The sequence below is a fragment of the Strongylocentrotus purpuratus genome, unplaced genomic scaffold, assembly GCF_000002235.5.
Source record: "Strongylocentrotus purpuratus isolate Spur 01 unplaced genomic scaffold, Spur_5.0 spur5_scaffold_4, whole genome shotgun sequence".
NCBI classification, from domain to species: domain Eukaryota; kingdom Metazoa; phylum Echinodermata; class Echinoidea; order Camarodonta; family Strongylocentrotidae; genus Strongylocentrotus; species Strongylocentrotus purpuratus.
In genome coordinates, this window is record NW_022145610.1 from 9274300 (window position 1) to 9296628 (window position 22329).

Genomic DNA, 22329 nt, shown 5'->3' on the forward strand with positions numbered 1-22329 from the left:
TTGGCGCTCGCTTCACTCGCTAGAAACATTTTGGATCCAGATAATTGATTTTTGAGCAAGCTTCACAGCTCTCACGAGAAATTGCCCTTACGTTTATTATGTCTATATGTACGAAGGATGGGATGAGAAAAGAAAAAAAATCCTCTTTCATTTGATAATATTTGGATTTGGATGACACGAAACTTTATAAAAAGGGTGCCGTGAATAAAATAAAAAAAGTTTGAAAAACGCTGATCTAGTAGACTAAAGATCGGTGGCACCCCTCTTGATGAATGATCCCATGCGCGCGTCTACGCAACTGGAATAAGGGGGAGGGGGGTTGCGGCAGGGGCGGAACCAGCCGGCGGCGAGGACCCAGGGGGGGGGGGGGGGCCCGGCCCCCCACTCAGAGGTCGGAATGACCGCATGCGTGTTGCCAAAATGTCCGGTAAAGGGGTACTTTTCGTGCAACAAAGTCCGGCCCGAGAATTGTAAAAAAAGGGGTGTATTTGACTTTTTACCCGGAGATTTCTTTAAAAAGGGGGTATTTTTCTTTTTTTCTCTCATCTCTTTGGACTCCTGAGAAATTATTCCGAATTTAGGGGGGTACATTGAGTATTTTTCCTGATTTAGGGGGGTCTCCAAGGCAGGAAAAGCCCGCGAAAAGCCCGCGAAAGGGGGGTTCGGAAATGATGGCAGTCCTCAGATAGGGGGTGCTTTCAAAAAGAGGGTACGAGCATATGCGTACTCTAAATAACACTGAGTGGGGGGGGGGGGGGGCCGGGGGGGGGGGGGGGGGGCATTCGCGAGAAAATATTTAGCGTTGAATCATGCACTAGTTTTTTCTCAACAGGGGGGGGGGGGGGAGGGGTGTAGTGAGCACAAATAATTTTTAAAAACTCAGCACCCCACCCCTTGCCAGGAGTGGGGGGGGGGGGACTTCTTCTTCTTTTATAAATGGGTGGCGGATCAAACCATCTTCTTTTCACGTTGCCTGCATTATTTTTTTTCTCTCTCTCACTTCCCGAGTCATTTCTCTTTTTCTCGATTCAGTGGGGGGGGGGGGGGGGGGGGGGGCGTCCCCATGCCCCCTCTGTAGCCGTTTCGACCTAAATATCACTTATGTCCTACTCAAAACGAGCTGAGAGTCAGACTAGGTTGTGTCCGGAGTTTTTTTAACCCCCACCCCAAGGCCGACCATCGGAAAATCACGAACGCTAGAAATTAGTCTTTGATATAATTTCAATGAAGATACGAGTTAGTAAAATCAACAAAATGAACAAAAAAGCACATATTGACACTTTTATTTGTAAGTAGATAATTTTTAACGATACCAAAAATCTTTCAATTCTTTCTAGTGTTTTATTTATTATAAAATTATTAATTATTATATGATACAGACTGAAACAACTCTAGAATTCCCGCGTATGTTCAACGCGAGGCCTTTGTCAGTGCATCAACCATTTGCACGCGGTGCATATGCACAAAGTAGTTCAGCATTTTCGCTGCCTCTACATTCAGTTTTCGTTCTATACAAAGTGAATGTGGACTTTTATGCGCCCATATGCTAGCAAATTATTTTGCTCTCTTCCTAACTCACTGCGCATGCTCAGTCACCTTTGAGCGTAACCTCGTGAAGACAAAATGTCGTCTCCACCAGCAAAAGTTAGGAAAGAAGAAGTCACGAAGAATGGGCAAAATGTCCAGGAATCAGAAAGTGAGTATACCGTTATGATTTCTTACATTCGTATTAATTGTCATGTTCGATGGGAAGTGTTTTAATGGGTCTGGTAAGATGGGGGATACCTTGATTCGTTTTCATGTCGCGCCGAAGCATGGTTCCCCTATTGTTGTGTACATTATAATGCATGTGTTGTGGCGTTTTACGTATGAAGTGTATGTGGGTCTATGGCGTACGGTGTCTGGCTATTGAAGCGCCGTGGTGCATGCGTGTGTTATGTGTATTGGCAATCTAGCTATTTGGAGCGAGCTTGCTTGTCAACATGTTCAACGTGCAATGCATATGATTAAAGCTGTAAACATCACCCTATTCATTAATGATGTTTGCATCCATCATAGGCATGATGTCCTCTTTACTTTACTTTAATCAATTTGCCAACCAAAATGACATGAAAGGTGAAGTTTGGGATAAAAACAAGGATGAAACGATGAAGAAAATCATGGATGATGAAGAGGTGTTCAACTCGCAACTTCTCAAAAACCCACAATGTGATTAATGAACCATGACAATATGTTTAGAAGTGTGTCCTCTTATCTGTTCTGTTCATGGTACTGTTCCTTGATGCGGGATATTGTTGACTATTAAAGAACAGATTAGCGTTTAAGAGATTGTTTACTGTAAATCAAGTAAATTTTTAGTGGAGCCCCATCACTGCACTGTACACTAACAGCAAGGGACTACATGATGTATGCTTACAGTATTGCTCGAAATAAAGTAGACACCGTACCGCCGTGTACCGCGCGGGAGCAAATTACCACGGTAATTTATTGAGTACCGCCACCCAACTGGTTACCGCGGTACTCCCACCTACCATAATGTCCCGCGGTAATGTACCACATTTGGGAGTCCGCAGTCTCGTAGAACACGAGATTCTTGTATGTTTAGTCTATCCTCAAAACATAAATAAAAATGTGTGTGTTAATGTGAGTGAGAGATGTATGGGGATTTCAATTTTTTGATCTGTAATGAATGGAAATTGCCGATTGACTGACTTGATTCTACAAGTTCGCACGTACTGCACATGATGGTTGTTAGCCAACTAGGCATCGTTTGTAATTAGCTGAAAAAAATGTTCATTGATAATGAGAATAAACGAGTTTGGGTAGGATTTCACCATACCATCATTATTTCAGAACAATTGTTGAATATTTGAATAACGAAGAGCCTTTATTTCAAGAGGTAAAAGCAGCCACAAATACATTGAACATTATAATGGTCTGATAAACTTAAACTACCCCAGCGTGTAACCTAGTAACCAAACACAATGAAACAAAGGGATGAATGTAGGTCAATTCATTCATCGATACGCGAGGCACGCAAGTTTGATAACTACATAGGACATGAGTTATAAAGTATTCCCACATCGCTTTGCTCATTCTGGTTTGAAAATACAAACGACTTAACTAAGCATAATCACGTAGCTGCAATTTGTTTAGCTACAGATCGATCAATGATTGCATACTTACCTGATTCTATGACGTGTCCCACTTTTAAAATATCCATGTTTAACTATAAATCCGAAAATCAGATGAAAGTTATCCCAGGGACATCCATGGTTATCCGAAAGATTAATTCCCTTACACACGTTGTTGGAACCACCGATGGTATAAAAGCTAAGTCTAGTTTCGGACACAATAATTCCATTTTTAAAACCACTACAACAACGATTCGTACAATCTCGTTCTATCTCTAAATGGTGATTTTCAGATGAAAAGTTAACTCTTCTCATTGGCTAAATAATAATTTGCAACTTTATTTTTTAAAAGCAAATAATTATTTGCTCGTTTTCAGTTGTCATTTATGGTATGGCGTCTGAATTGGCAGACTATGCAAACCCTTTCAGTTTCAGCTGGCTGGGGCGTGTCATATTTCTTAGATAAGAACTGTCAAAACATGTCTGGGAAATGTAATCACGTGCAGGAGGGAGAGAGAGATAGAGAGAGAGAGGGGGAGAGGGCAGAGAGGGAAGTAGAAAGACGGGGTTTAGGTAGAGGTGTGGAGGACAGTGACCTCATGTCATTTACTTGTTAATCAATCAATGTTTGACGGGACTTGTAAACATCCATGAAGGGTGATGTCTTCAGATGACGAATCAAAGAATAAAGGATAAAAGGAAGGGAAATACATGTAGATATTAAAGATTAAATGATATCAGCTAGAGATAGGAAATATATGGAACGAAGAGGCGACTGTAAAGGAATAAAGTATACAAGGAAATAGATGGGAAGAATCAGAAACTGGATAAGAATAAAGGATTCGTGGGAGAGGAAATCTACATGGGAGGAAGAGGAGACTTGATATAAATAAAAGGGTTATAGGACGAACACCCCCGGCCAAGGCAATTATCCCCTCCCCCTCGGAAAATTACCCCTTTTGATTTTCAGCCCCCCCCCCCGAAAAAAATGCAAATTATCATCAGGGTGGACTTCCCCTTCAATGAACGGGGGGGGGGGGGGGGGGGGGGGGGGGCGGGCGTATATTTGTCCTAGGGGAGCTGATTCTCCTCCGTGGATATTCGTTCCCGGGGGGGGGGGGGGGGATATTTGTCCTCGGATGTTAAAGCCCACGGGGGTTATCGTTCCTGGGGGGGGGGGGGGGTGGTGGTTGTCCGAAGGTTCGTATTTCCGAAAAATGCAATAGGGTTCATAATCCGAAAATGAAATAGGGTCCATAATTCCGAAACTGGAAAAAGGTACCTAAAAAGAAACGAACGTTAAAATGAATTCAGGAGGCCGAGACGGCCTCCCCCCCCCCCATAAGACTTAAGAGATCCTAAATAACTGTAGAGAGAAACATAGACGGGGAGAAATAGTAGAAGACAACAAAAGATAATAGAAAAGTATAAAGGACAAATAAAAAAAGGAAAGGAAGGAATGAAGGAAGAGAGGAATATTAGAAAAGGAGGGATAAGAGCGCAATCGGTGATATAGAGTGAAAGATAGAAGGGGGTATCATTATTGATTGATTAATAAGGTGATAATTGGAGGTCCGAGGCCATCTCACCGATTTCGTAATATTTTCTGATTCATTTATTGTTTGTTCGTTTGTTGCTATTTATTTGGTATTTGTTATTGGCTCCCCTCCACCCTCTTTCTTGTATTCATGGGATTAACCGTCTCCCGTTATTATGGGAACAAAATGTACATCATATTAAACCCCCCCCCCTCCCGCTGGATCTAGTGTTTACAAATAAACTTGATTAATTTTAAAACAAACAAAACGGAACAGGTCAATATATTTCACGAGTTGTATAAACAAAAATAGTTACAATAGAGGATCTCCTTCCCCCTTTCTTTCTTCTTCCTCTCTTCTTTATTTCCCTTATTCTCATTCTCTCTTTCTCTTTTATTTTGGCGGGGAGGGGAGGGGGCCAAGCACGCTCCTTCCCCTGGATCCGCGCCTGTATTTCAGGCTTTTCTTGAGCGTTTTTAAATAAACCACGTCCGCCTTCTAATGTCAGCTTGTGCTTTGAATCTTGCCTAAACATTGAAAATGGATAATTTTGTTAATATTTTCTCTTCATGTGTAGCCCGATAACCCAGGCAATACCTCATTTGCACTCAGCCATTAGAAAGAGAAGACGATAGAAATAAAGCAACATAACATATGGAAAGAATTATCTTGCGGCCGCCAAATAATCTAGCTATATTTCCTCACGTTATGATGCAGATAGAAAGAGACATAAAACAAAGAATAACAGGAGAGATAGAAAGAGAAGATAGAAAGATAGAAACAAAGAATAATAACAGGAAAGAACAGAAGATAGAAAGGAAAACAAAGAATTTCAAAATGAAAATAGAAAGAAGAAATGATAGAAGTATAAAAGCAAAGAGTAACATACAGAAAACAGAAAGAGAAGAAGGTGGTAGGATAAAAACAAAGAATACCATAAGGAAAGGTTGAAAGTGAAGAAGATAGAAGGAAAATAACATAATCATGATAAGGAAAGATAGAATTATCTGGCGGCCGCCAGACAATTATGACTTGGTTCGTAAGTATATGTAAATTGTATTGGAATGGGAACAATACAGTTCAGTTCATCTGAAGAGAGAGAGAGAGAGAACCCCTTACACATCAAAATGTGAGCTGAGCCTGAAAGAAACCGGACTTCAAGAAATCTTTTATGAACAAATTCTAAAGGTCCCCTTATTTCAAAGAGCCCGATGACGAGGGCGCTGGCTGGGAGATTAGAGAAACAATACACCTTTTATGAACCAATTCTAAAGGTCCCCTTAATGGTATTTAATGGCATTAACCGATTAAATACTGATTGCATATAGTGCTCGATAAAATCTTAGGTTTGGGCACATTTTCTGATGCAAGTTTCACGTCAATTATAGGACAGGAAGCAATGTGTTTGGACGTGTCGTATGTTTATCATGACGCCGAGAAAATATCGATTGGGAAATTGAGAGAAAACTTCATGTACATCGTTGATTTATCTTTTGTGTTACGATGTAAATCCTACTAACATCGTTTGCCATTATGGATTATTTCGGATATGAGAGGTGGTGAAAAGAGTAGAAGAAAGATTGGGAAAGAATGAAGTAAACATTTTGCATGAAAAAGCGGGTGAAATAGATGATCAAAATTAGAGGAAGAAAGAGGATGCAAGAGAGAGATGGAGGCTGTTGAAAGATCAGAGGACTGAGTAAATGATACGTTAAGGTAGAATGAGAGAGGATATATGAGAATTGGTGAAAATAGTAAAGCAAGCAGTGGCGGATCCAGGGTTTTCCAATTGAATGAGAGAGGATATATGAGAGATGGTGAAAATAGTAAAGCAAGCAGTGGCGGATCCAGGGTTTTCCAATTGAGGTGGGGGGGGGGGGGGGGAATTTAAACATTTTTTTCTTGTTGCTCGAGGGGGGGGGGTAGTGTGAGCACTACAACTATAATCATGTTTTTACTCAACAGCCCCTCCCTCCCCCCTTCTTGAAAAAAAAGTAACTTTGTGGTTACCATCTTATTTTAAAACTTGTTTGGGCAGGGGTGGGGGCCGTCAGTGTTTTTTGCCAGGGAGGAAAGGCCCCCGTTGCCCCCCCCCCCCACCCCTCTATTGGAAAATCCTGAATCCGCCAATGCTTCCTAAATTTTGTTAATTTCCAATCTAAATGGTCCGTACGCTCTAATAATTGAACAATGATGTTCTCATGCCACGTGGCATTACTCTGTATCGTTATCCAGTCACAACAAACGGCTTGTAAAATAATGACATATTTATTACATTCCCGCCATGTCCCGAGTCGGCGCTCTCGGAACAAAGGTGCGTAACACTTCGCGGTGTTTTAGAACTTTGGTGTTGATTGACATGACACCACATTTAAGATACGCAATCGGCATATACAGTGCCTCCCAGGAAAAAAAAAAACGAAACCGACAATTGTCAATGTTTTATCATAACTTAATCACAATTATAAGAGGAGAATGGGTATGAATAAAGGACACTATAGAGAGAGGAAAAAGATGGATAGAAGAAGAGACTGGATAAAGGATACTAAATAGAAGGAAATAGATGGAGAGAAGAAGAGACTGGGTAAGAATAAAGGATACTAAAGAGAGAGGAAATACATGGAGAGAAGAAGAGACTGGGTAGGAATAAAGGATACTAGAGAGAAGGAAATAGATCGGGATGAGAAGAGACTGGGTAGGAATAAATGATACTATAGAGAGGGGAAATAGATGGGGAGAAGAGGAGACCCGGGGAAGAATAACTAGAGAGAGGAAATAGATGGGGAGAAGAGGAGACTCGTTAAGAATAAAAGATACTAGAGGAAATAGATGGGGAGAAGAGGAGACTCGTTCAGAGTAAAGGATAATAGAGAGAGGAAGTAGATGGGGGAGAAGAGGAGACATTGACGTTGTTATTTTTATGCTTCTACTTCTTTTTCTTGTTTCTCACACCGCAACTATCTTATTTTTAGTATGTTTGAATATTTACACACATTCGTTCTCATGATTTACCCTTGACATCACTTGGAAATCGATAAAAAAAAACCTACGATTTCAGCTCTGCATAGCAGTTTTTCAGCATGTCCGTACTCATCAATATTCATGAGCGCATAATCACGCACGCTGTTATGTTGGCAAGGCTCCAAGAAGTCATGTCATATCGTGGGAACCAAAACTTTCTCCCTGCCTGGGTACGTAGAGACCGTACATTGCGTAACATACACTTTCTCTGTCATCAAGTCACACAGAAGAGATTGAGATAAGAGTCGAGTTGTTAAATGATTTAATTATGTCAAGAAGATAAGAGATAAATTTGTTTCTCTGGGGACTTGCTGGTTGAAGACTGGTGGAATGTGACATGGGCCACGGGGTGGATCCAGGATTTTCCAATAGAGGAGGTTGAAATATGAAAATCGCGCCGATCGATATTTCGGGGGAGGGGGGAGGGGGATGAGCACTAATTTTTGTTCTTTCTTTTTGGGGGGTAGTGAGCCTTATTTTAGGAGAGTTCGTTGTGCTTTGGCATGCGAAGAAATTGAAGTGGCTTATCGGCAATCTTTACAAATCAATATATTTTCTTTTTTAAAGAAACATGATTTGCAATGCAAACTCATGGACAGTGCTATCAAGAAATGACAAAGGCCGTTTGAGACCATGAAAGATAGAGCATTTCGGAGTGCGATCATGTTATGACCTACGGACGGTTATGCTTCTCCAACTCCAACATTAGTAACTGAGCTGATCGAGGCGATTGGAGACGCCGCCCGCCGGCGAGTATCAACTGGTCAGCTAATTTTTATAAGCCCACGTTTTCGCGCGGCGCGATCACAACCTTAGCCGTCGACAGAAATATAAGGAATGAAAGCATTTCTCCCGGCGTCATTCATCGTTTAAGTGATTAAACAATTATGGTAAAGCGACGTGCGAATCCTTTCCGTTTGATACATGACAAAGGGAGTGACGTACGTGATGGTTCATTACGAGATTTTCTTGAAAATCTCGTGGTACATTTTCGTGGTAATTACCGCCATTTGTGTACCGCACAGGGAAGAGTTACCGCGGGAGTACCGCGGGACTCAATCTTGGATTGATTCCCGCGAGACCCGGCGGTAATCTGTCTACTTTATTTCGAGCAATACTGTACATTGCCCCTTTGGATTTACATAAACCTCTCAATATTGTGTGGCTACTTTTAAGAAAGCAATTCAATTATTACAATTCATTAAATTATCAATGAAATGATTATTTGACACCAAATTGCACCTCAAGAAAGCAGAGCTACCAATAGACAGAAAGAAATAACCATCTGATTTGGGTCATTTCTGTAATAAAACTGACATTTGTTGTCATTCCTCAATACAGAGATCTCGTACCCTGGGGGTGGCTATGTACATATTTTCTCCCACGACATTTTCTCCCCGATTTTCTTTATTTAGATCTTATTTACTGATTTCTAAATCAGATGTAAATTAGGTCGGTATGTCATTTGTCCTAATTACAGTTATCAAAATGTGATAACTTAATATTAAATGTATAATTTACGGACTTATATGAATTATCCAATTTGTATCTCTGAACTGTGAAACAGTACGTTCATGCACTCGAACATAGGGCTATATGACCCGGCGGCCAAAATATTTCCGGGTCAACCTACCAAAACATAGCCAAATGGCCAATCAGAGCACTCGTTTCGTGGGAGTTCGTTGGTCAAGCTGGGCTGACTCGTACGTAGCTACGGTAGCTATTGGACTTTCGTAAAGAAAAAATGAATATTCATCAACTAAAACCAAGACGGATAATGTTGACGAGACTTTCTCGGATTAATCATTAATTTAGGATCTAAATGAGCAAGCTATCGTAAGTCAAATAAGCTATATATATATGTTATTTTTAATTTTTATTATAATTGCAGCAGTTATGAGGATGTAAAGAGTGAAAATCTTGTTGCATATCTCTTTCATCGCGGTCCGGTCGAACCGAACCATTTGTTTCGTACAGTCCCGTACAGTCCCGATAGGCCATACTTCAGTCTCTATAATCGGAGGTCTAGTGGAGCCAGACGTAGTCTCAGTGGAACAACCGACGATTAGAGAGACTGAAGTTTTCGGTCTAAGCTACCAAGTATCACACATTAGGCGTGACATCACGCATTTCTAGGGTCTGAAAATGCTCTTACGCACAACGCGCTAGATTTTGAAAAAACGCTATACCTTATTCGTGTGTTATACCCTCGCACGCCCGCTCGCGCGCTGAATCATGAAAATGTCACGCATTGCCGATCTTTGAACTTGGCGTCTCTGAGAAAGTGATAACGCTCATTGCACGATGTGAATTAGAAATGTATTGAATGAAACGATTTTGAGTTGTAAAGATCAGAATGTGAAACAAATGTCTTTTCTCCATATATCATTTTTGGGGCAGCGAAGCTTCATTTAAGGGTAATGTTTTTTTCCTTATCATTTTTTCCATGAGAGTTTTACACGTATAGACTACCCCTTCCCTTTTCAGTTTTCATATTTTTTTAATGTACAGCCATAGCACTTCTGACGGCTGATGCCCCATCCCGACAGAAATCTCTTTTTTTTTGGGGGGGGGGGGTGTGTTTTATAATGTCCATTCATACTTCTTCCTACTAACATAGTGCATGGGCTGGAATAGGGTGAAATCGTTCTAACTTATTAGGGACTCGTCCGATCAGCTATGGTCAGGCCAAAACATGGTCAATGAGTTAATTGTGTAGTTAAATTTGATCAGTCAAATATTAGGAATAAATGGGGCGTCTATTTTAGCGTAGGCTCCTGGCCTAATATCTTTGCAGTGAAAACAGGAGCCTGAGGATATACATGTAATGTATGTCATACCCCAAGAACATCTAATTTGTCTAATTGTTATATTTTCATCAACAATTGATTCATAGATGTACATCAATATTTGTTTGAGAAAAGCCAACAGATACAAGTTAACATAAAAGTGCATTTCATAAGCATACCTTAATGAATATCTGATGTGCTGTTTTTGTTTTCAGGTGATTTATATCCAGACAAGGAGCACCAGCAGGCGATCGAGGAGATCGACAATGTTCAGAATGAAATCGACAACCTGAACGAGATGGCGAGTGAGGAGATCTTAAAGGTGGAGCAGAAGTACAATGCGTTGAGGCAACCCTTCTTTGAGAACAGGGCGAAGCTGATCGAGAAGATACCTCACTTTTGGGCAACCACAGTATCCTTTCTGATATATGTGAACTAGTGCTGTAGTCAAACGTTTAACCGTCTGGTATCCGACCGCCCATGGCGGATTCCGTTTTCCCGATTTTTTTTTGATTTTTTTTTTTTTAATATATATATATATATATTTTTTTTTTTTAAATATTTTTTATTTTTTTAATTTTTTTATAAAAAGTTTCGATTTATGCCCCTCCACCTGGCACTATGCCTGGCAATGTCTCCCAGCTCAGTAATCTGTGTGTTGACTCACCACTCCAAAACTAGAACAACACTCCAATTTGTCTGTCATCTTGGTTTGAAAGTAATCTTTGTAATAGATCTCATCATCTCAATATGTAGTTTATAATAATAATTCATCCAACTTTTACACAAGGTTCTGTCCTAGGTCCTCTACTGTTTTTAATTTACATTAATGATCTTACCCATTCTTCTAAAAACAACATTGTTACTATTTTTTGTGACAAGTTCACAAGCACAAATCGGCCCCTTTAAATGCACCTCGCAGTTAAATGAAAGTTGCCGACAGAGTCGGTAAAAAAAAAAAAAAAAAAAAAAAAAAAAAAGATTTTTTAATTTTTTTATTATTTTTTTATTTTTATATTTTTTAATTTTTTTTTTTAATCGTTTAACCGAAAACCGTCCAGTTTTGACTGGCGGTTAAACGGAATTGGAGATATCCGTGATGTTACAGCACTAATGTGAACTTTAGTAGGAAGCTGAAGTGGACCTTTTTTTTTTTCCACAGGGCAAATTTAATCACTACATACAATGCAGTATGTCTTTGATTTATTGTCAAATTTGATTATGTAACAGTGATTGATCATGATGTTTCTAATTGCTATAAAAACTTCTTAAAGTCAGCCATGTGGCTGCAAATGAATAAAATGAATAAAATCTTACCTTACACGGGAGGGTGGATTGATATTTTAAGATTATGTCTGCATGAGCCCCCTGTTTTAATGACTGTTAATATGAAAAATTCGAAAAATAAAGATTGTCCACTTTTTTTCTTTTTCGGTGAGTGTATGTCAACATTGTTTTTAATGGCTATTTCTGGTGATGACAATATGACAGCTGATTGAATACCTGAAAGTGGGATGTTGTGCAGCCGTAATTAATTATAATTGGGGGGGGGGGGGGGTGACATGCTTTCAAGTAATAGCAATTTCAATTGCTTTTGTCACCCCTAACCAGCAGATAGTATCCTTCTCTCTCTCCTCTCCACTTTCCTAAAGCTGTTTGCATGTATTATGAAATTTCTATGTATTATCTGATTGTTCTACTCTTCGTATGTATTCCGATTGGTCAAATGAATAATAATAATTATTATGAATGAAACGGTTCTAGAGTCCTACCATGAATTCTCCTTAACCTGCAATTTGTCTTCAGTTCACACATCACCCTCAATTATCAATGTTGTTAGACGAGGGAGACGAGGATGCGCTACAGTACCTCTCCAAGGTGGAGGTCAAAGAATTTGATGACATCAAATCAGGTTACAGAATTAATTTTGTAAGTATGGAGGTTTCACTTTGTTCATTTTAATGTCCTTTAGCAAGGCATTAGTCTACATTTGCCACTCCATACCCAGGAGACAAATGGGGACCTGGTAAGATGAATGAGATGACTGGGGTAATGATCTTTAAAGCGCTTAGAGATGTTATTTCCTGTTAGCGCTATATTATGAGTCCAGACTGTTTATACTTTTTTACAAGTGCTGGAGATGTTTATGACATAAATTGAATAATTCAAAGATTCCTACCCCCTCTTTCCATTTCATCAGCTTCATGTAAGGCCCTGGTTTTAAAATTGTAGCACAAGGTAGTGATTTATCAAACTTTTATATTGCAGCATGAATCTTTAGGATTTTTGGCCACTAGTAAAAGTTTGTGACAGTTTCATGGACAACTTTAGCATAGTTTGTTTGAGGTGATAGTACTGCTAGACGGGGATAGTAATTATCTTTGGCTTAATTTGAAGAGGTTTGAAATGTATTTCATATGGTTTTATCGTGCTGTGCACGAGATATCACTAAACATAAAGCACCACCAATTCAATAATGCTCTATTAGTTTTAATTGATAGCTGTAAGTAATCGATTCACTAAAGTCGTACCTGATTTTGCTCATTTCTCCAATTCATTTATTTTTTTCTTTGTATGCACTTTCCCTCAGTTCTTCACACCGAACCCCTACTTTGAGAATGAGGTAATAAGCAAAGAGTTCCACTTAAACGAGACGGGAGATCCCAAGTCAAAGGCAACGCCCATCAGGTGGAAACCCAACAAGGTAAGAAACTCCCCAATGTTCTCACCCATGAGGCCTGTCTTCATCAGACCAAAGTTGCAAAATAATCTGCTATTTTAACTAGTCCAATCTCAAATTAGCAAGCTAATTTGCGTCTTCATCAGGCCGCAGTTGCAATTAGCGGGCTACTTAGTAGAGAAAATATCCTGAGAAATCTTAGGTCTTGTTTCCAAAATAGCAGGCTAATTTGCGCCCGTCTTCATCTAGTTTGTGATCATCTTCATCTAGTTAGTGATAACCGTATCGGTCTTGTGAAGACACAATTTTGAGCTTCATGAAAATATCCTGAGTCTGAAAATAGTGGGTTACTTCTGTCTGATGAAGACAGGCCTAGAGTACAGAGCGTTGATGTCTTGATGAGCAAAAATACCAAGGTAAAATTCTTCCTGGCAAGGGTAATGAATATCTTAATAAATCATTCCATAAAGCGTGGCAAAACATATGATGATGTCCATGTAGCGTTGGTATGAGATCTTTTACTAACAAATGGAGGAGAAATTATCTGTTGATGATTTTTAAGGTGCTGAGTTTATAGTAGTGCCCTACCAAAATCTTTGCTGGTTCATTTGCTTCTCTTCAAAATCTTTGCTTGAAAGCGCTTCTTTTTTCCCCCTTTATGAGGGCACTGTTCTAGTTTTACCTATAACATTTCTTTCTCTTGTGCAGGATCTGACAAAGAGGAATCTGTCGGGTAACCTGAAGGATGGTCGCAAGAGGACGCACACAGACAATGAGAGCTTCTTCTGCTGGTTCACAGAGCAATCAGAAGCAGGGGCAGACGAACTCGGAGAGGTACTCAAAGACGACATCTGGCCAAACCCATTACAATTCTTCTTGGTAAGCGAACTACCAATTTGATGTCATGTTAGCGATACTATTGGTGATGGGTGGTAGGGGTAGAAGTGGTGGTGGATGGGCGGGGTAGTGGTGATGGATGCTAGGGGTAGTGTTTGTGGAGTGGCTGTGTCAGTAATGATGGTTTATCTGTAATCTTCAGTATTAATACTAATATGTTTTTGAAGCTCCCCACAATTATCATTACACCAGCATGCGTAAAATACCTTGTCTTGTCTGTAAAATAATCATATATCTACAACTTAAAGTTAATTGAAAAGATGTGCTTTTAGTTTTGATTAAAAGGATTCAAGTGATTCTACAGCTAATGTTAGTTTCGTTTTATGCGATGTGGTTTGCAATAATTTGGTGCTTTGGGAGCTGCAGGTTTTGAGTATGTTTGTGAGACTTGAGTTTTATCAGTTCTACAACATAACCAGGGGCTCGACTGATTGGTGAGCTAAAGACAATCAAATAGAATCTTGAATGATATTCTGTGGGATACCAGTAGCCAGTGCAGATCTTTCAAAAGAGGGGTGAACCGTGAGAAATATAAACAACCACAAATCAGTATTGAACAAGTGTTCTGGGCCTGCTGCAGTCGCCCTATGTGTGAGTCAGGGAGCCCACACAATAACCCTTTATAATAATGCAAACTTCAACAAATATTCTAATACTGTCCTCATTGACCTGATCAAATTATTTTCGATTACTTTGGAGGTTATATGGCAGGTATGTTGATTTAGGTATGCTTGTAACTTTGTGCTTCCATATTTAAATGTTTGTCAAAAGTGCTCTTAGATTTCTAGCTCTGAGTGATGGTTTTTTGAAGAACTTCCGACAGATACTCCAATGAATTTAAGTTTGGATACTTGTTTAGAAGTGCCAATAAGCAACAATTTAGGTTAGCTGTCATGAGTTACAATTCAGTTTTGCTGTCATTTTGCGAGATGGTTTGCCCTTCAAGAACTTCAGGCCTGGAAGACGAATACATCTGTGTGTCATCTGCGTGATATTCCACAGAATTTATTTTGGATTAGGTAATGAGATTGCCTGTGTACAGAGTGAATAATAGAGGAACCAGCCTAGACCCTTGTGGGACCCCAAAAGGTTCTGGAAAAGCATCAATTTTAATCTGTTGATGTCTGCCTGCCAAATATGACTCTATCCATCTTAGACCAACACCATCATACTGAAAAAAAAGTTTTAACGATTCCAATAAGCAAGAATGATTATAGTATCAAATTCACTACTCAAGTCTAATAGGAGTAATATAGTAATTTTCTGATAACCAAATTGGCAATTTATGATTTTTATTGTTCCATAGTTTTACATACTTTTCAAAAATTCATAACTTATTATTAATCCGATTTTGCTCAAACTTTTTTCGATTGATTAGTTTGATTTGTCTGCTTCTATTGAAAGTAAGTTATTTTTGGAGTGGACTTGTACTTTAAGGTGATTAAGGATTCGCAGGGTAGTGTTTGTAATTGTGTCCCAAGTATTTGGGTTTCGATAACAAAAATAATTTCTGCGAACCCACAGGTGCCTCCTGCAGAGGACGAGGGAACGAGTGACATCATGGACAGTGGGGAGCTTGAAGCCCTGGATGAGTATGATGAGGGAGAGGATGATGACGACCTGGATGATGATGACCTCGACGGCGAGGATGACTTAGATGGTAGCGATGGCGGTGAAGATGACATCGAAGGAGAGGATGACGATGATGACGTAAGTTGAATTTATCTTTAAGTAACCCTGGTAAGTGCCCATGTAAACAAAAATGCAGAAGCTGATTAGTTGTGTTTTTCTTTTTCTTTTTCAACAAAGTGATGGGGGGGGGGGGGGTATACAGACTTTGGGACCATCAAAATAACTGGCCTTTTAAAAGGGTTAACCCTATTTAGTCTGGGGGGAGGGGGGGGGGGTTGGCTTTTAGAAGCCCCCCCCCCTTCGACATTTTTCGCGATAATTTTTTAACAAGAAAATCTTGCATCTTTCGAAAATCGCTCATTTTTGTGATTTGTGTACAAAACGTATGGAAATCTCATTTTTCAGATAGAGAGATAAAACATTGGTTATTTGGTCTTGTTTATAGTTTAGGTGTTTATTTTGGGGTCAAAATAGTTGAATTATAGTTGGAAATGAAATAAAACAACAAAAACAATCAAATAAATAAGTTAAAAAAACAAAGTGATACATAAGAAATTATCAAAACAATAGATAACATAAGGAATAACCTGGCTCTTCCAATTTTTTTGGCTGTATTATTATCCCAAATGGTCTAAATAATATATGTAGTGAAAATTAATGTTTAAATATGAAGAATATATGATTTATGGATAAAATGTGAATGTTATTACCATATTTGCATAAATTACCATAAATATGCAAATAAAGGCTGTGCAATCCTTAAAGGTAATACAAAGTTTTGGTATGGGTTCATAAATTTGGTTCAAATGAACATATTGGAAGCATATGCCATCCTACAATAATCAGTGATTGTTGTCGCGGTTGAAATCGAGTCTAATGTTATGAAATTGTAAATAATAAACACTTTATGCTGTATAGCTCCCTCACAAGGTCAAGATATTAATTGAGCTATAAAATAATATTTTTTGACTAAAATCGACTAAAATAGACTAAAATTAGTTATTCCCATTTGGAAATTTTATATAAAAACTACATATTCTGAGATTTTCATGGTCGCAGCTGCCATTACTCTATTTGAAATTTATCAAAATTTACCGGGAGCACCGGTAAATTTTTATATTCAATTTTTCTCGACAGCGGAAGTGTTTTAGGGACCAAATTTTCTAGTGCTTTTTAACACATCCGCAGGGGCATCCAAATATATCAAAATGGTAAAGAATCACTATCCACCCAATTTTCAATTTTTTTCCAAAACTTTGTGTTACCTTTAATACCCCAGCAATTGCAATATAAGTACTGTATTTGCAGGTGTAGAAGACGAAGTATTTTTGGAAGAGAAAATATCGAAAAAGTCTCGGTGCGGCCTATGTGCAACAACAGTCAAAGATGCGCGGTCAAAACAGCACGTATTCCTACATCTGGGACTACATTGACTATACCAGTTAATGTACAATGGGACAGGACATTTCTAGAATAATAAGCCATTGTCTTGGAAGTTTGTTGATGATGATGGTGATGATAATGTAAATATGGCTCAATTGGATAGTGGATGATTATAAATCGATGATATTATTAGTGATGTTTTTTTTCTTCTACAAAATGTCGGCCTTAACGCTGGCAAATACGGTACTTTTTAATATTAGAAGGCCATTTCCTTGGTCCCAAGGAGTGTAATATAATAATGTTCACCTGTATATTTGATTTGTTGCTTCTTTTCTCACCCCATCTCTGTAGGATGACGATGACGATGAGGACATCGAAGGTGACATAGTCGAGGAGGTGGAAGGTGACGACGATGACGACGGGGTAGACGATGGTGGTGACGACGGTGGGGACTAACTCTCTTGTCAAAAACTCTGTTCATAAGTTCATGCTACACCAAGAACTGTATTGTATAAAGAATTTCTCTCCGTGTTTCCATGCGTCTTCAATCGTCCTGTTTATTTTTTATTTTTAATATATAAATTCAGTGAGCAAAGTCTGGACTTTGCGCAGCTTTCTTGGAATTCTGATACTAGTATGAGAAAGAAAAAATGATGATTTAAGTAGCATGTTATGTGCTGCCAATCAATCATTCCCTGTAAAGTTAAATAGTTTCTTTTTTATTCAAGTCTGGCCTGAATTTTGTATACCTTTCTGGGGAACGTGTTATTACTGAAAAAACTGAATTTTTACGGCATGAGACTTAGCTAATTTTAGACAACGGCTTCTTTTTGCAGCGAGAACCTTTTGCGAATTGCAAACATTTTGTATGGTGTAAGTTGTGATTCAATCGTTTTGCAGCATGCAACGTTCTTAGATCTGAGCAATTTTCGATGTTTGCAAAACCTTTTGGTTTAACAGTAGACCTGCCGAGCAGGTACTTCAATTTTAGGATTTGCAAAGTTTGTTAGACCATCTCATGCATGTTCCCAACCAAACTAAGTGATGTGCATGCATTTGGATCCCAAGGATTCTTTTGCCACATCAACTAACCGCTCACCTTTTCTAATTATTTTATTTGGTGACGACTGGGGACTACTGTGTGTATTCTTCTCTATCGTTGTTTTCTGAAATTCAGGTTAATGTAAGCATTATCGGAATATATCGTATCCGGGGAAAAGGCAGACTTGAAATGTGTTTTATTATGACAAATTATGTGATATTTAAGTTTTTCAAGTACTGCATGATCCATTGTATAGATTGTTTTTGTAGCTGCGTTGAAAGAATCGTCAGTGGGTAGAACAGACTTTTTTTTATTCAGGAAATCTGAGAGAGAGAAACAAATTTTTTTCTAGAAAAAAAAATGAAAAAATTGGACGGATGCAATATACAGTGAGGGAGGGAGGCTTCAGAATCCTTTCAAACATCCCAAATTTATAGGAATGGTTCTGTGGTCAAACAAGGCGGTTACAGGGGAACAAAATAAAATTTAGATTCTCTTTTGATGAAGGGTCTCAGTAAGCAGAAAGAAGTATGTATTAACAAAAACGGTACATGCAGATTAACATTTTGTGACGTAATTTCTTTTTTTTTACTGTGTATTTCCAAATGAATCAACAATTAGCTGTGTGTATTTCCCAAGTTTTTATCATTTTCTCATTTATATTATTCTGATGATGACCTGTTTCCCTCAGTCTTGTAAAAAAAAAGAGTAAACATTTGTACATATCTTGCACCGTGATATGATGTTCAGAATTTCATTGGAAGGAAAGAAGAAAAACCATGTCTTAGTAATGCGAGCTTACAGATAGCCTAATATAGTTTTTGTACTGTACTTTTAATTGTGTTGCTTTTTAAACACCATATACGCTACCTAAAAAGTCCTTTACATTCATAATTTCTGTTTTTCAATCAATTGACTCTTAGGAAAGAGATATAAATGAGAATGACCTGATTCGAATCAGAATTTGGTTGTGAATGGACCACATGCTAGATTGAATTTATTGTTCAAATGCACTGGAGTAATTGTGATAAATATTTGTTAAATAGTTGGGTCGGTATTCATTGTTTTTGTTTTCTCTCTCCTAGCTGAAGAATAAATTGTACAGTCACAAAAAGTGTAAAAAGTAGTTGGATAAAAGATTGAAAACTGGGATGCACAAGACTTTTTGAAGATATTCGAACTATACGTCGTAACTGTTACTTTTTCAATGTACATGTATTTGTATGAAAATCACAATTTCAGAATTTTTTTATAGGAGAAAGCATGTGTTTTTGAGAAAGGCCGTAACGATGTCCTTTCTTAAATTGTGCTTTCTTTAAGCTCAGTCGTTCAACATGCTTTGTAGGTGTGCGCTGTACAATGAACAGGATTGTAAATATATAAATCAATCAGCAGAAAAATGAATAACCTATGTTTGGATAAAGTAGGGGTAAAAAATGAATTCTCTTTGTAAGTCTGGAACATTTCGAATTGTCTAAAGTGTAAGGTCTTGTGACATGTGCATCATTTATGTATAAACCCTTTGACTCTTGTTTCTTGCTTCTGCATATTTAAAAGCTGCAGCTGTTCTATGATGAAGAAGAAAAAAAATGGAAGAAAAAAAATGAAAAAGTGATTTCTTCTTGTTCAAAGAGTAAGAAGAAGTCTTGTACAAAATTCTGTAAAAACAACACAATTGTGTAAGTTCCTGTTCATCTTGTCTGGTGGATGATATTCAGTTTGGAAGGAAAAAAATAAATATGAAATAGTTCACTTTGGGTAATTTATCCCCACAAATCCCATTTCTTGTTTCAAAATTAAAACTTCACTTAGATTCCATCCAACAAATGAGTTGTGCTTCGATTATGTTATTATTTTTGTCTCTGTCAGTGCATACTTCTTGATTTTTGTTGTATTTATTATGATTGCGAAGTCTTTCCTGAAGTCACGTAAGGACAATATCTGTACCCTATTGTGTTGCCATTTAGAACTCGTGTCCGGGTTTTATATTACATTTGGGCATTCTTTAAGAAGGCACAATGACAATGGTAGAGGAGTGGTCTTGTCACCAATAACTAGGTTCAAGGTTGATTACTGGTACTTGAAAGTCTTGTATTCATGATGATGAATAGCAAAAGAAAGTTGAAATGGAGAGAGAGAGAGAAAATGAGGGGAGGTAGTGAGACATACAGCGAGAGAGAGAGAGAGAGAGAGAGAGAGAGAGAGAGAGAGAGACGAGAAGAGTAAGGAAGAGAGAAAAAAAAAAGAGAAAAGGGGGGATGACAGAAAGAAAGTTGGAAAAAGAGGAACAATGAGAAACGCAACTTTCAAATTATAAACGGCAGCTGGAAAATGCATCAATTCACTTTTGAAGTGAATAATAATAAGTGGGGCTATTTACCCAGGGTAACCTCGTCAGTAACAATATTATTATCCTTCCGGGCCCTGCAATTATCATTACCCCTGCAACTGCCAAGTACCCATTTCCACTTCGGTGGAGAGTGGCAATTTCGTGTTAATATCTTGACAAAGGACGTTAGTGCCGTTCTTGGATTCGACCCCCAACCCCCAGCTAAATGCTAGACTTTTTATCAACTTTTTAACATTCGAAATACTATTTTACTTCCTTCTTCCTATATCCGGGATAAAATACCCTCGATAAAATTTGAGTAATTGAGAAGTGCCCCTCAGTCCCTCCTCCGCCTCTCGAGTTGTCACTATCTACAGTGCGCTCTTTTCGTCCCCGATTTGTTATCACTATAAATACTAACGCTTCTGCAGACCGTTATGCTATGGCGTTCAGAAACACTCTCCCTCGGTGCCCATTCCTATGTGCATTCGAGCTCAATTCGACCACGCCCACTCTAAACGTCAGTAAACGCCATTGGTCCGAAGTGCACCGGCGAAATCACCAATCGCAGGGCTGCTCTCACCGGAGTTTGAAAAAATGGAGGAAATATATTACACACTTCGCCTTTGATCACGTTCATGTGCATGACTGATAGTCGTGTTTTGAGTTTAAAGGCGTAGTCGGGATGGGACAGGGGGGGGGGGGGGGGGGGTGATTGTGGATGTGGTGGTGGTGAAGATAGTGATGATGAGGATATTAAGAGATTATTGTTCTGGTTGTAGTAAATAGATGATAATCGCTGTTCAGGTAGATGGCAGGGGCATTAATCCATCATTCAGAAGGATGGAGGATTAATCGTAATTTAACGTTCATAGTATGCACAGATCATCAAAAAAGATATTATTATTATAATCATTTGGGGGGAGGGGGGGGGGAGCAAGAGCCCCCTAGAATAGACACACTAGCTGATGGTGCAAAGTGTATAGTACTTGTAGTGTTATTATTTTTGTTGTTGTTGGTGTTTGTGTTTTCTGGTGTTCGTTGTTGTTATTGGTTGGTGGTGGTGGCATGGATCACTCACTGTGTGAAGCAGGGCTCCCACTTAACCGAGTTGGAGCCTCGAGTTGTGGCGAGCTGGCGCGATCTTATGGCAAGCTGTTTTATCATTAAAGAAATAATTTTACGTTGTAAAGCAATGGTAATTCTTGATATCAAGAATTCGATTTCGTGATATCAAGAAGTCGATTTCTTGATATCAAGAATTTAATTCTTGATATCAAGCAATATGTTTTTAATGATAAAACTGCTTGCCATAAGATCGCGCCAGCTCGTCACAACTCGAGGCTCCAACTCGGCTAAGTGGGAGCCCTGCTTTACAATCTAACTTGACTAGGATTTTTTTAAAAGATAGTGTCATGTGACTAAACAACAGTAGGTAATCCGAAGTAGACAAGAGGAAAAGGAAGGGTATGAGAAGAGGGGAAAGAGAAAGAGAGAGAGAGAGGGAGAAAGAGTTAGATAGAAGGGCGAGAGAGAGAGAGAGAGAGAGAGAGAGAGAGAGAGAGAGAGAGAAAGATAGGTAAATAGAGAGAGAGAGAGAGAGAGAGAGAGAGAGAGAGATATGGGGAGAGAATAGAGAATGTACATGAAATACTAGTATTTGCAACACTGAACTTGAAGAGGACTAAAGAAACACAACAAGAGGAGGAGCAGATCGGATCACCTTAAACAGAAATATCCGTCTGCTTGGAGAAGTTTTTTTCTCTGTCAATTTGCCTCTTGACGCTTTCATAATGAAGGAGAGAATTTCAGTGAAGCCAGACGAAGTTTCAGCGAAAAATACCCACGAACGAAAAAGACAGACATTTCGGTTCAGTATCGCAT

At 38.8% G+C, this 22329-nt stretch overlaps 1 protein-coding gene across 1 annotated transcript; it reads left to right on the forward strand.

The window, feature by feature from the left end:
- Nucleotides 1-1567: 1567 nt before the first annotated feature.
- On the forward strand, nucleotides 1568-19943 carry LOC583082 (protein SET). The gene is made up of 7 exons (XM_783009.5): nucleotides 1568-1696; nucleotides 10698-10894; nucleotides 12289-12411; nucleotides 13073-13186; nucleotides 13871-14041; nucleotides 15584-15769; nucleotides 17426-19943. The coding sequence occupies exons 1-7, from the start codon at nucleotides 1624-1626 to the stop codon at nucleotides 17528-17530; spliced, it is 969 nt and encodes a 322-aa protein (XP_788102.3). The 5' UTR covers nucleotides 1568-1623; the 3' UTR covers nucleotides 17531-19943.
- Nucleotides 19944-22329: the final 2386 nt, after the last annotated feature.

Bases quoted from the DNA above. Each gene is read 5' to 3' on its own strand.
- LOC583082 (XM_783009.5), top strand. From the start codon at position 1,624: ATGTCGTCTCCACCAGCAAAAGTTAGGAAAGAAGAAGTCACGAAGAAT. The intron at 12,412-13,072 runs GTAAGTATGGAG...ACTTTCCCTCAG, and splicing joins CAGGTTACAGAATTAATTTT to TTCTTCACACCGAACCCCTA. The intron at 14,042-15,583 runs GTAAGCGAACTA...GCGAACCCACAG, and splicing joins ACCCATTACAATTCTTCTTG to GTGCCTCCTGCAGAGGACGA.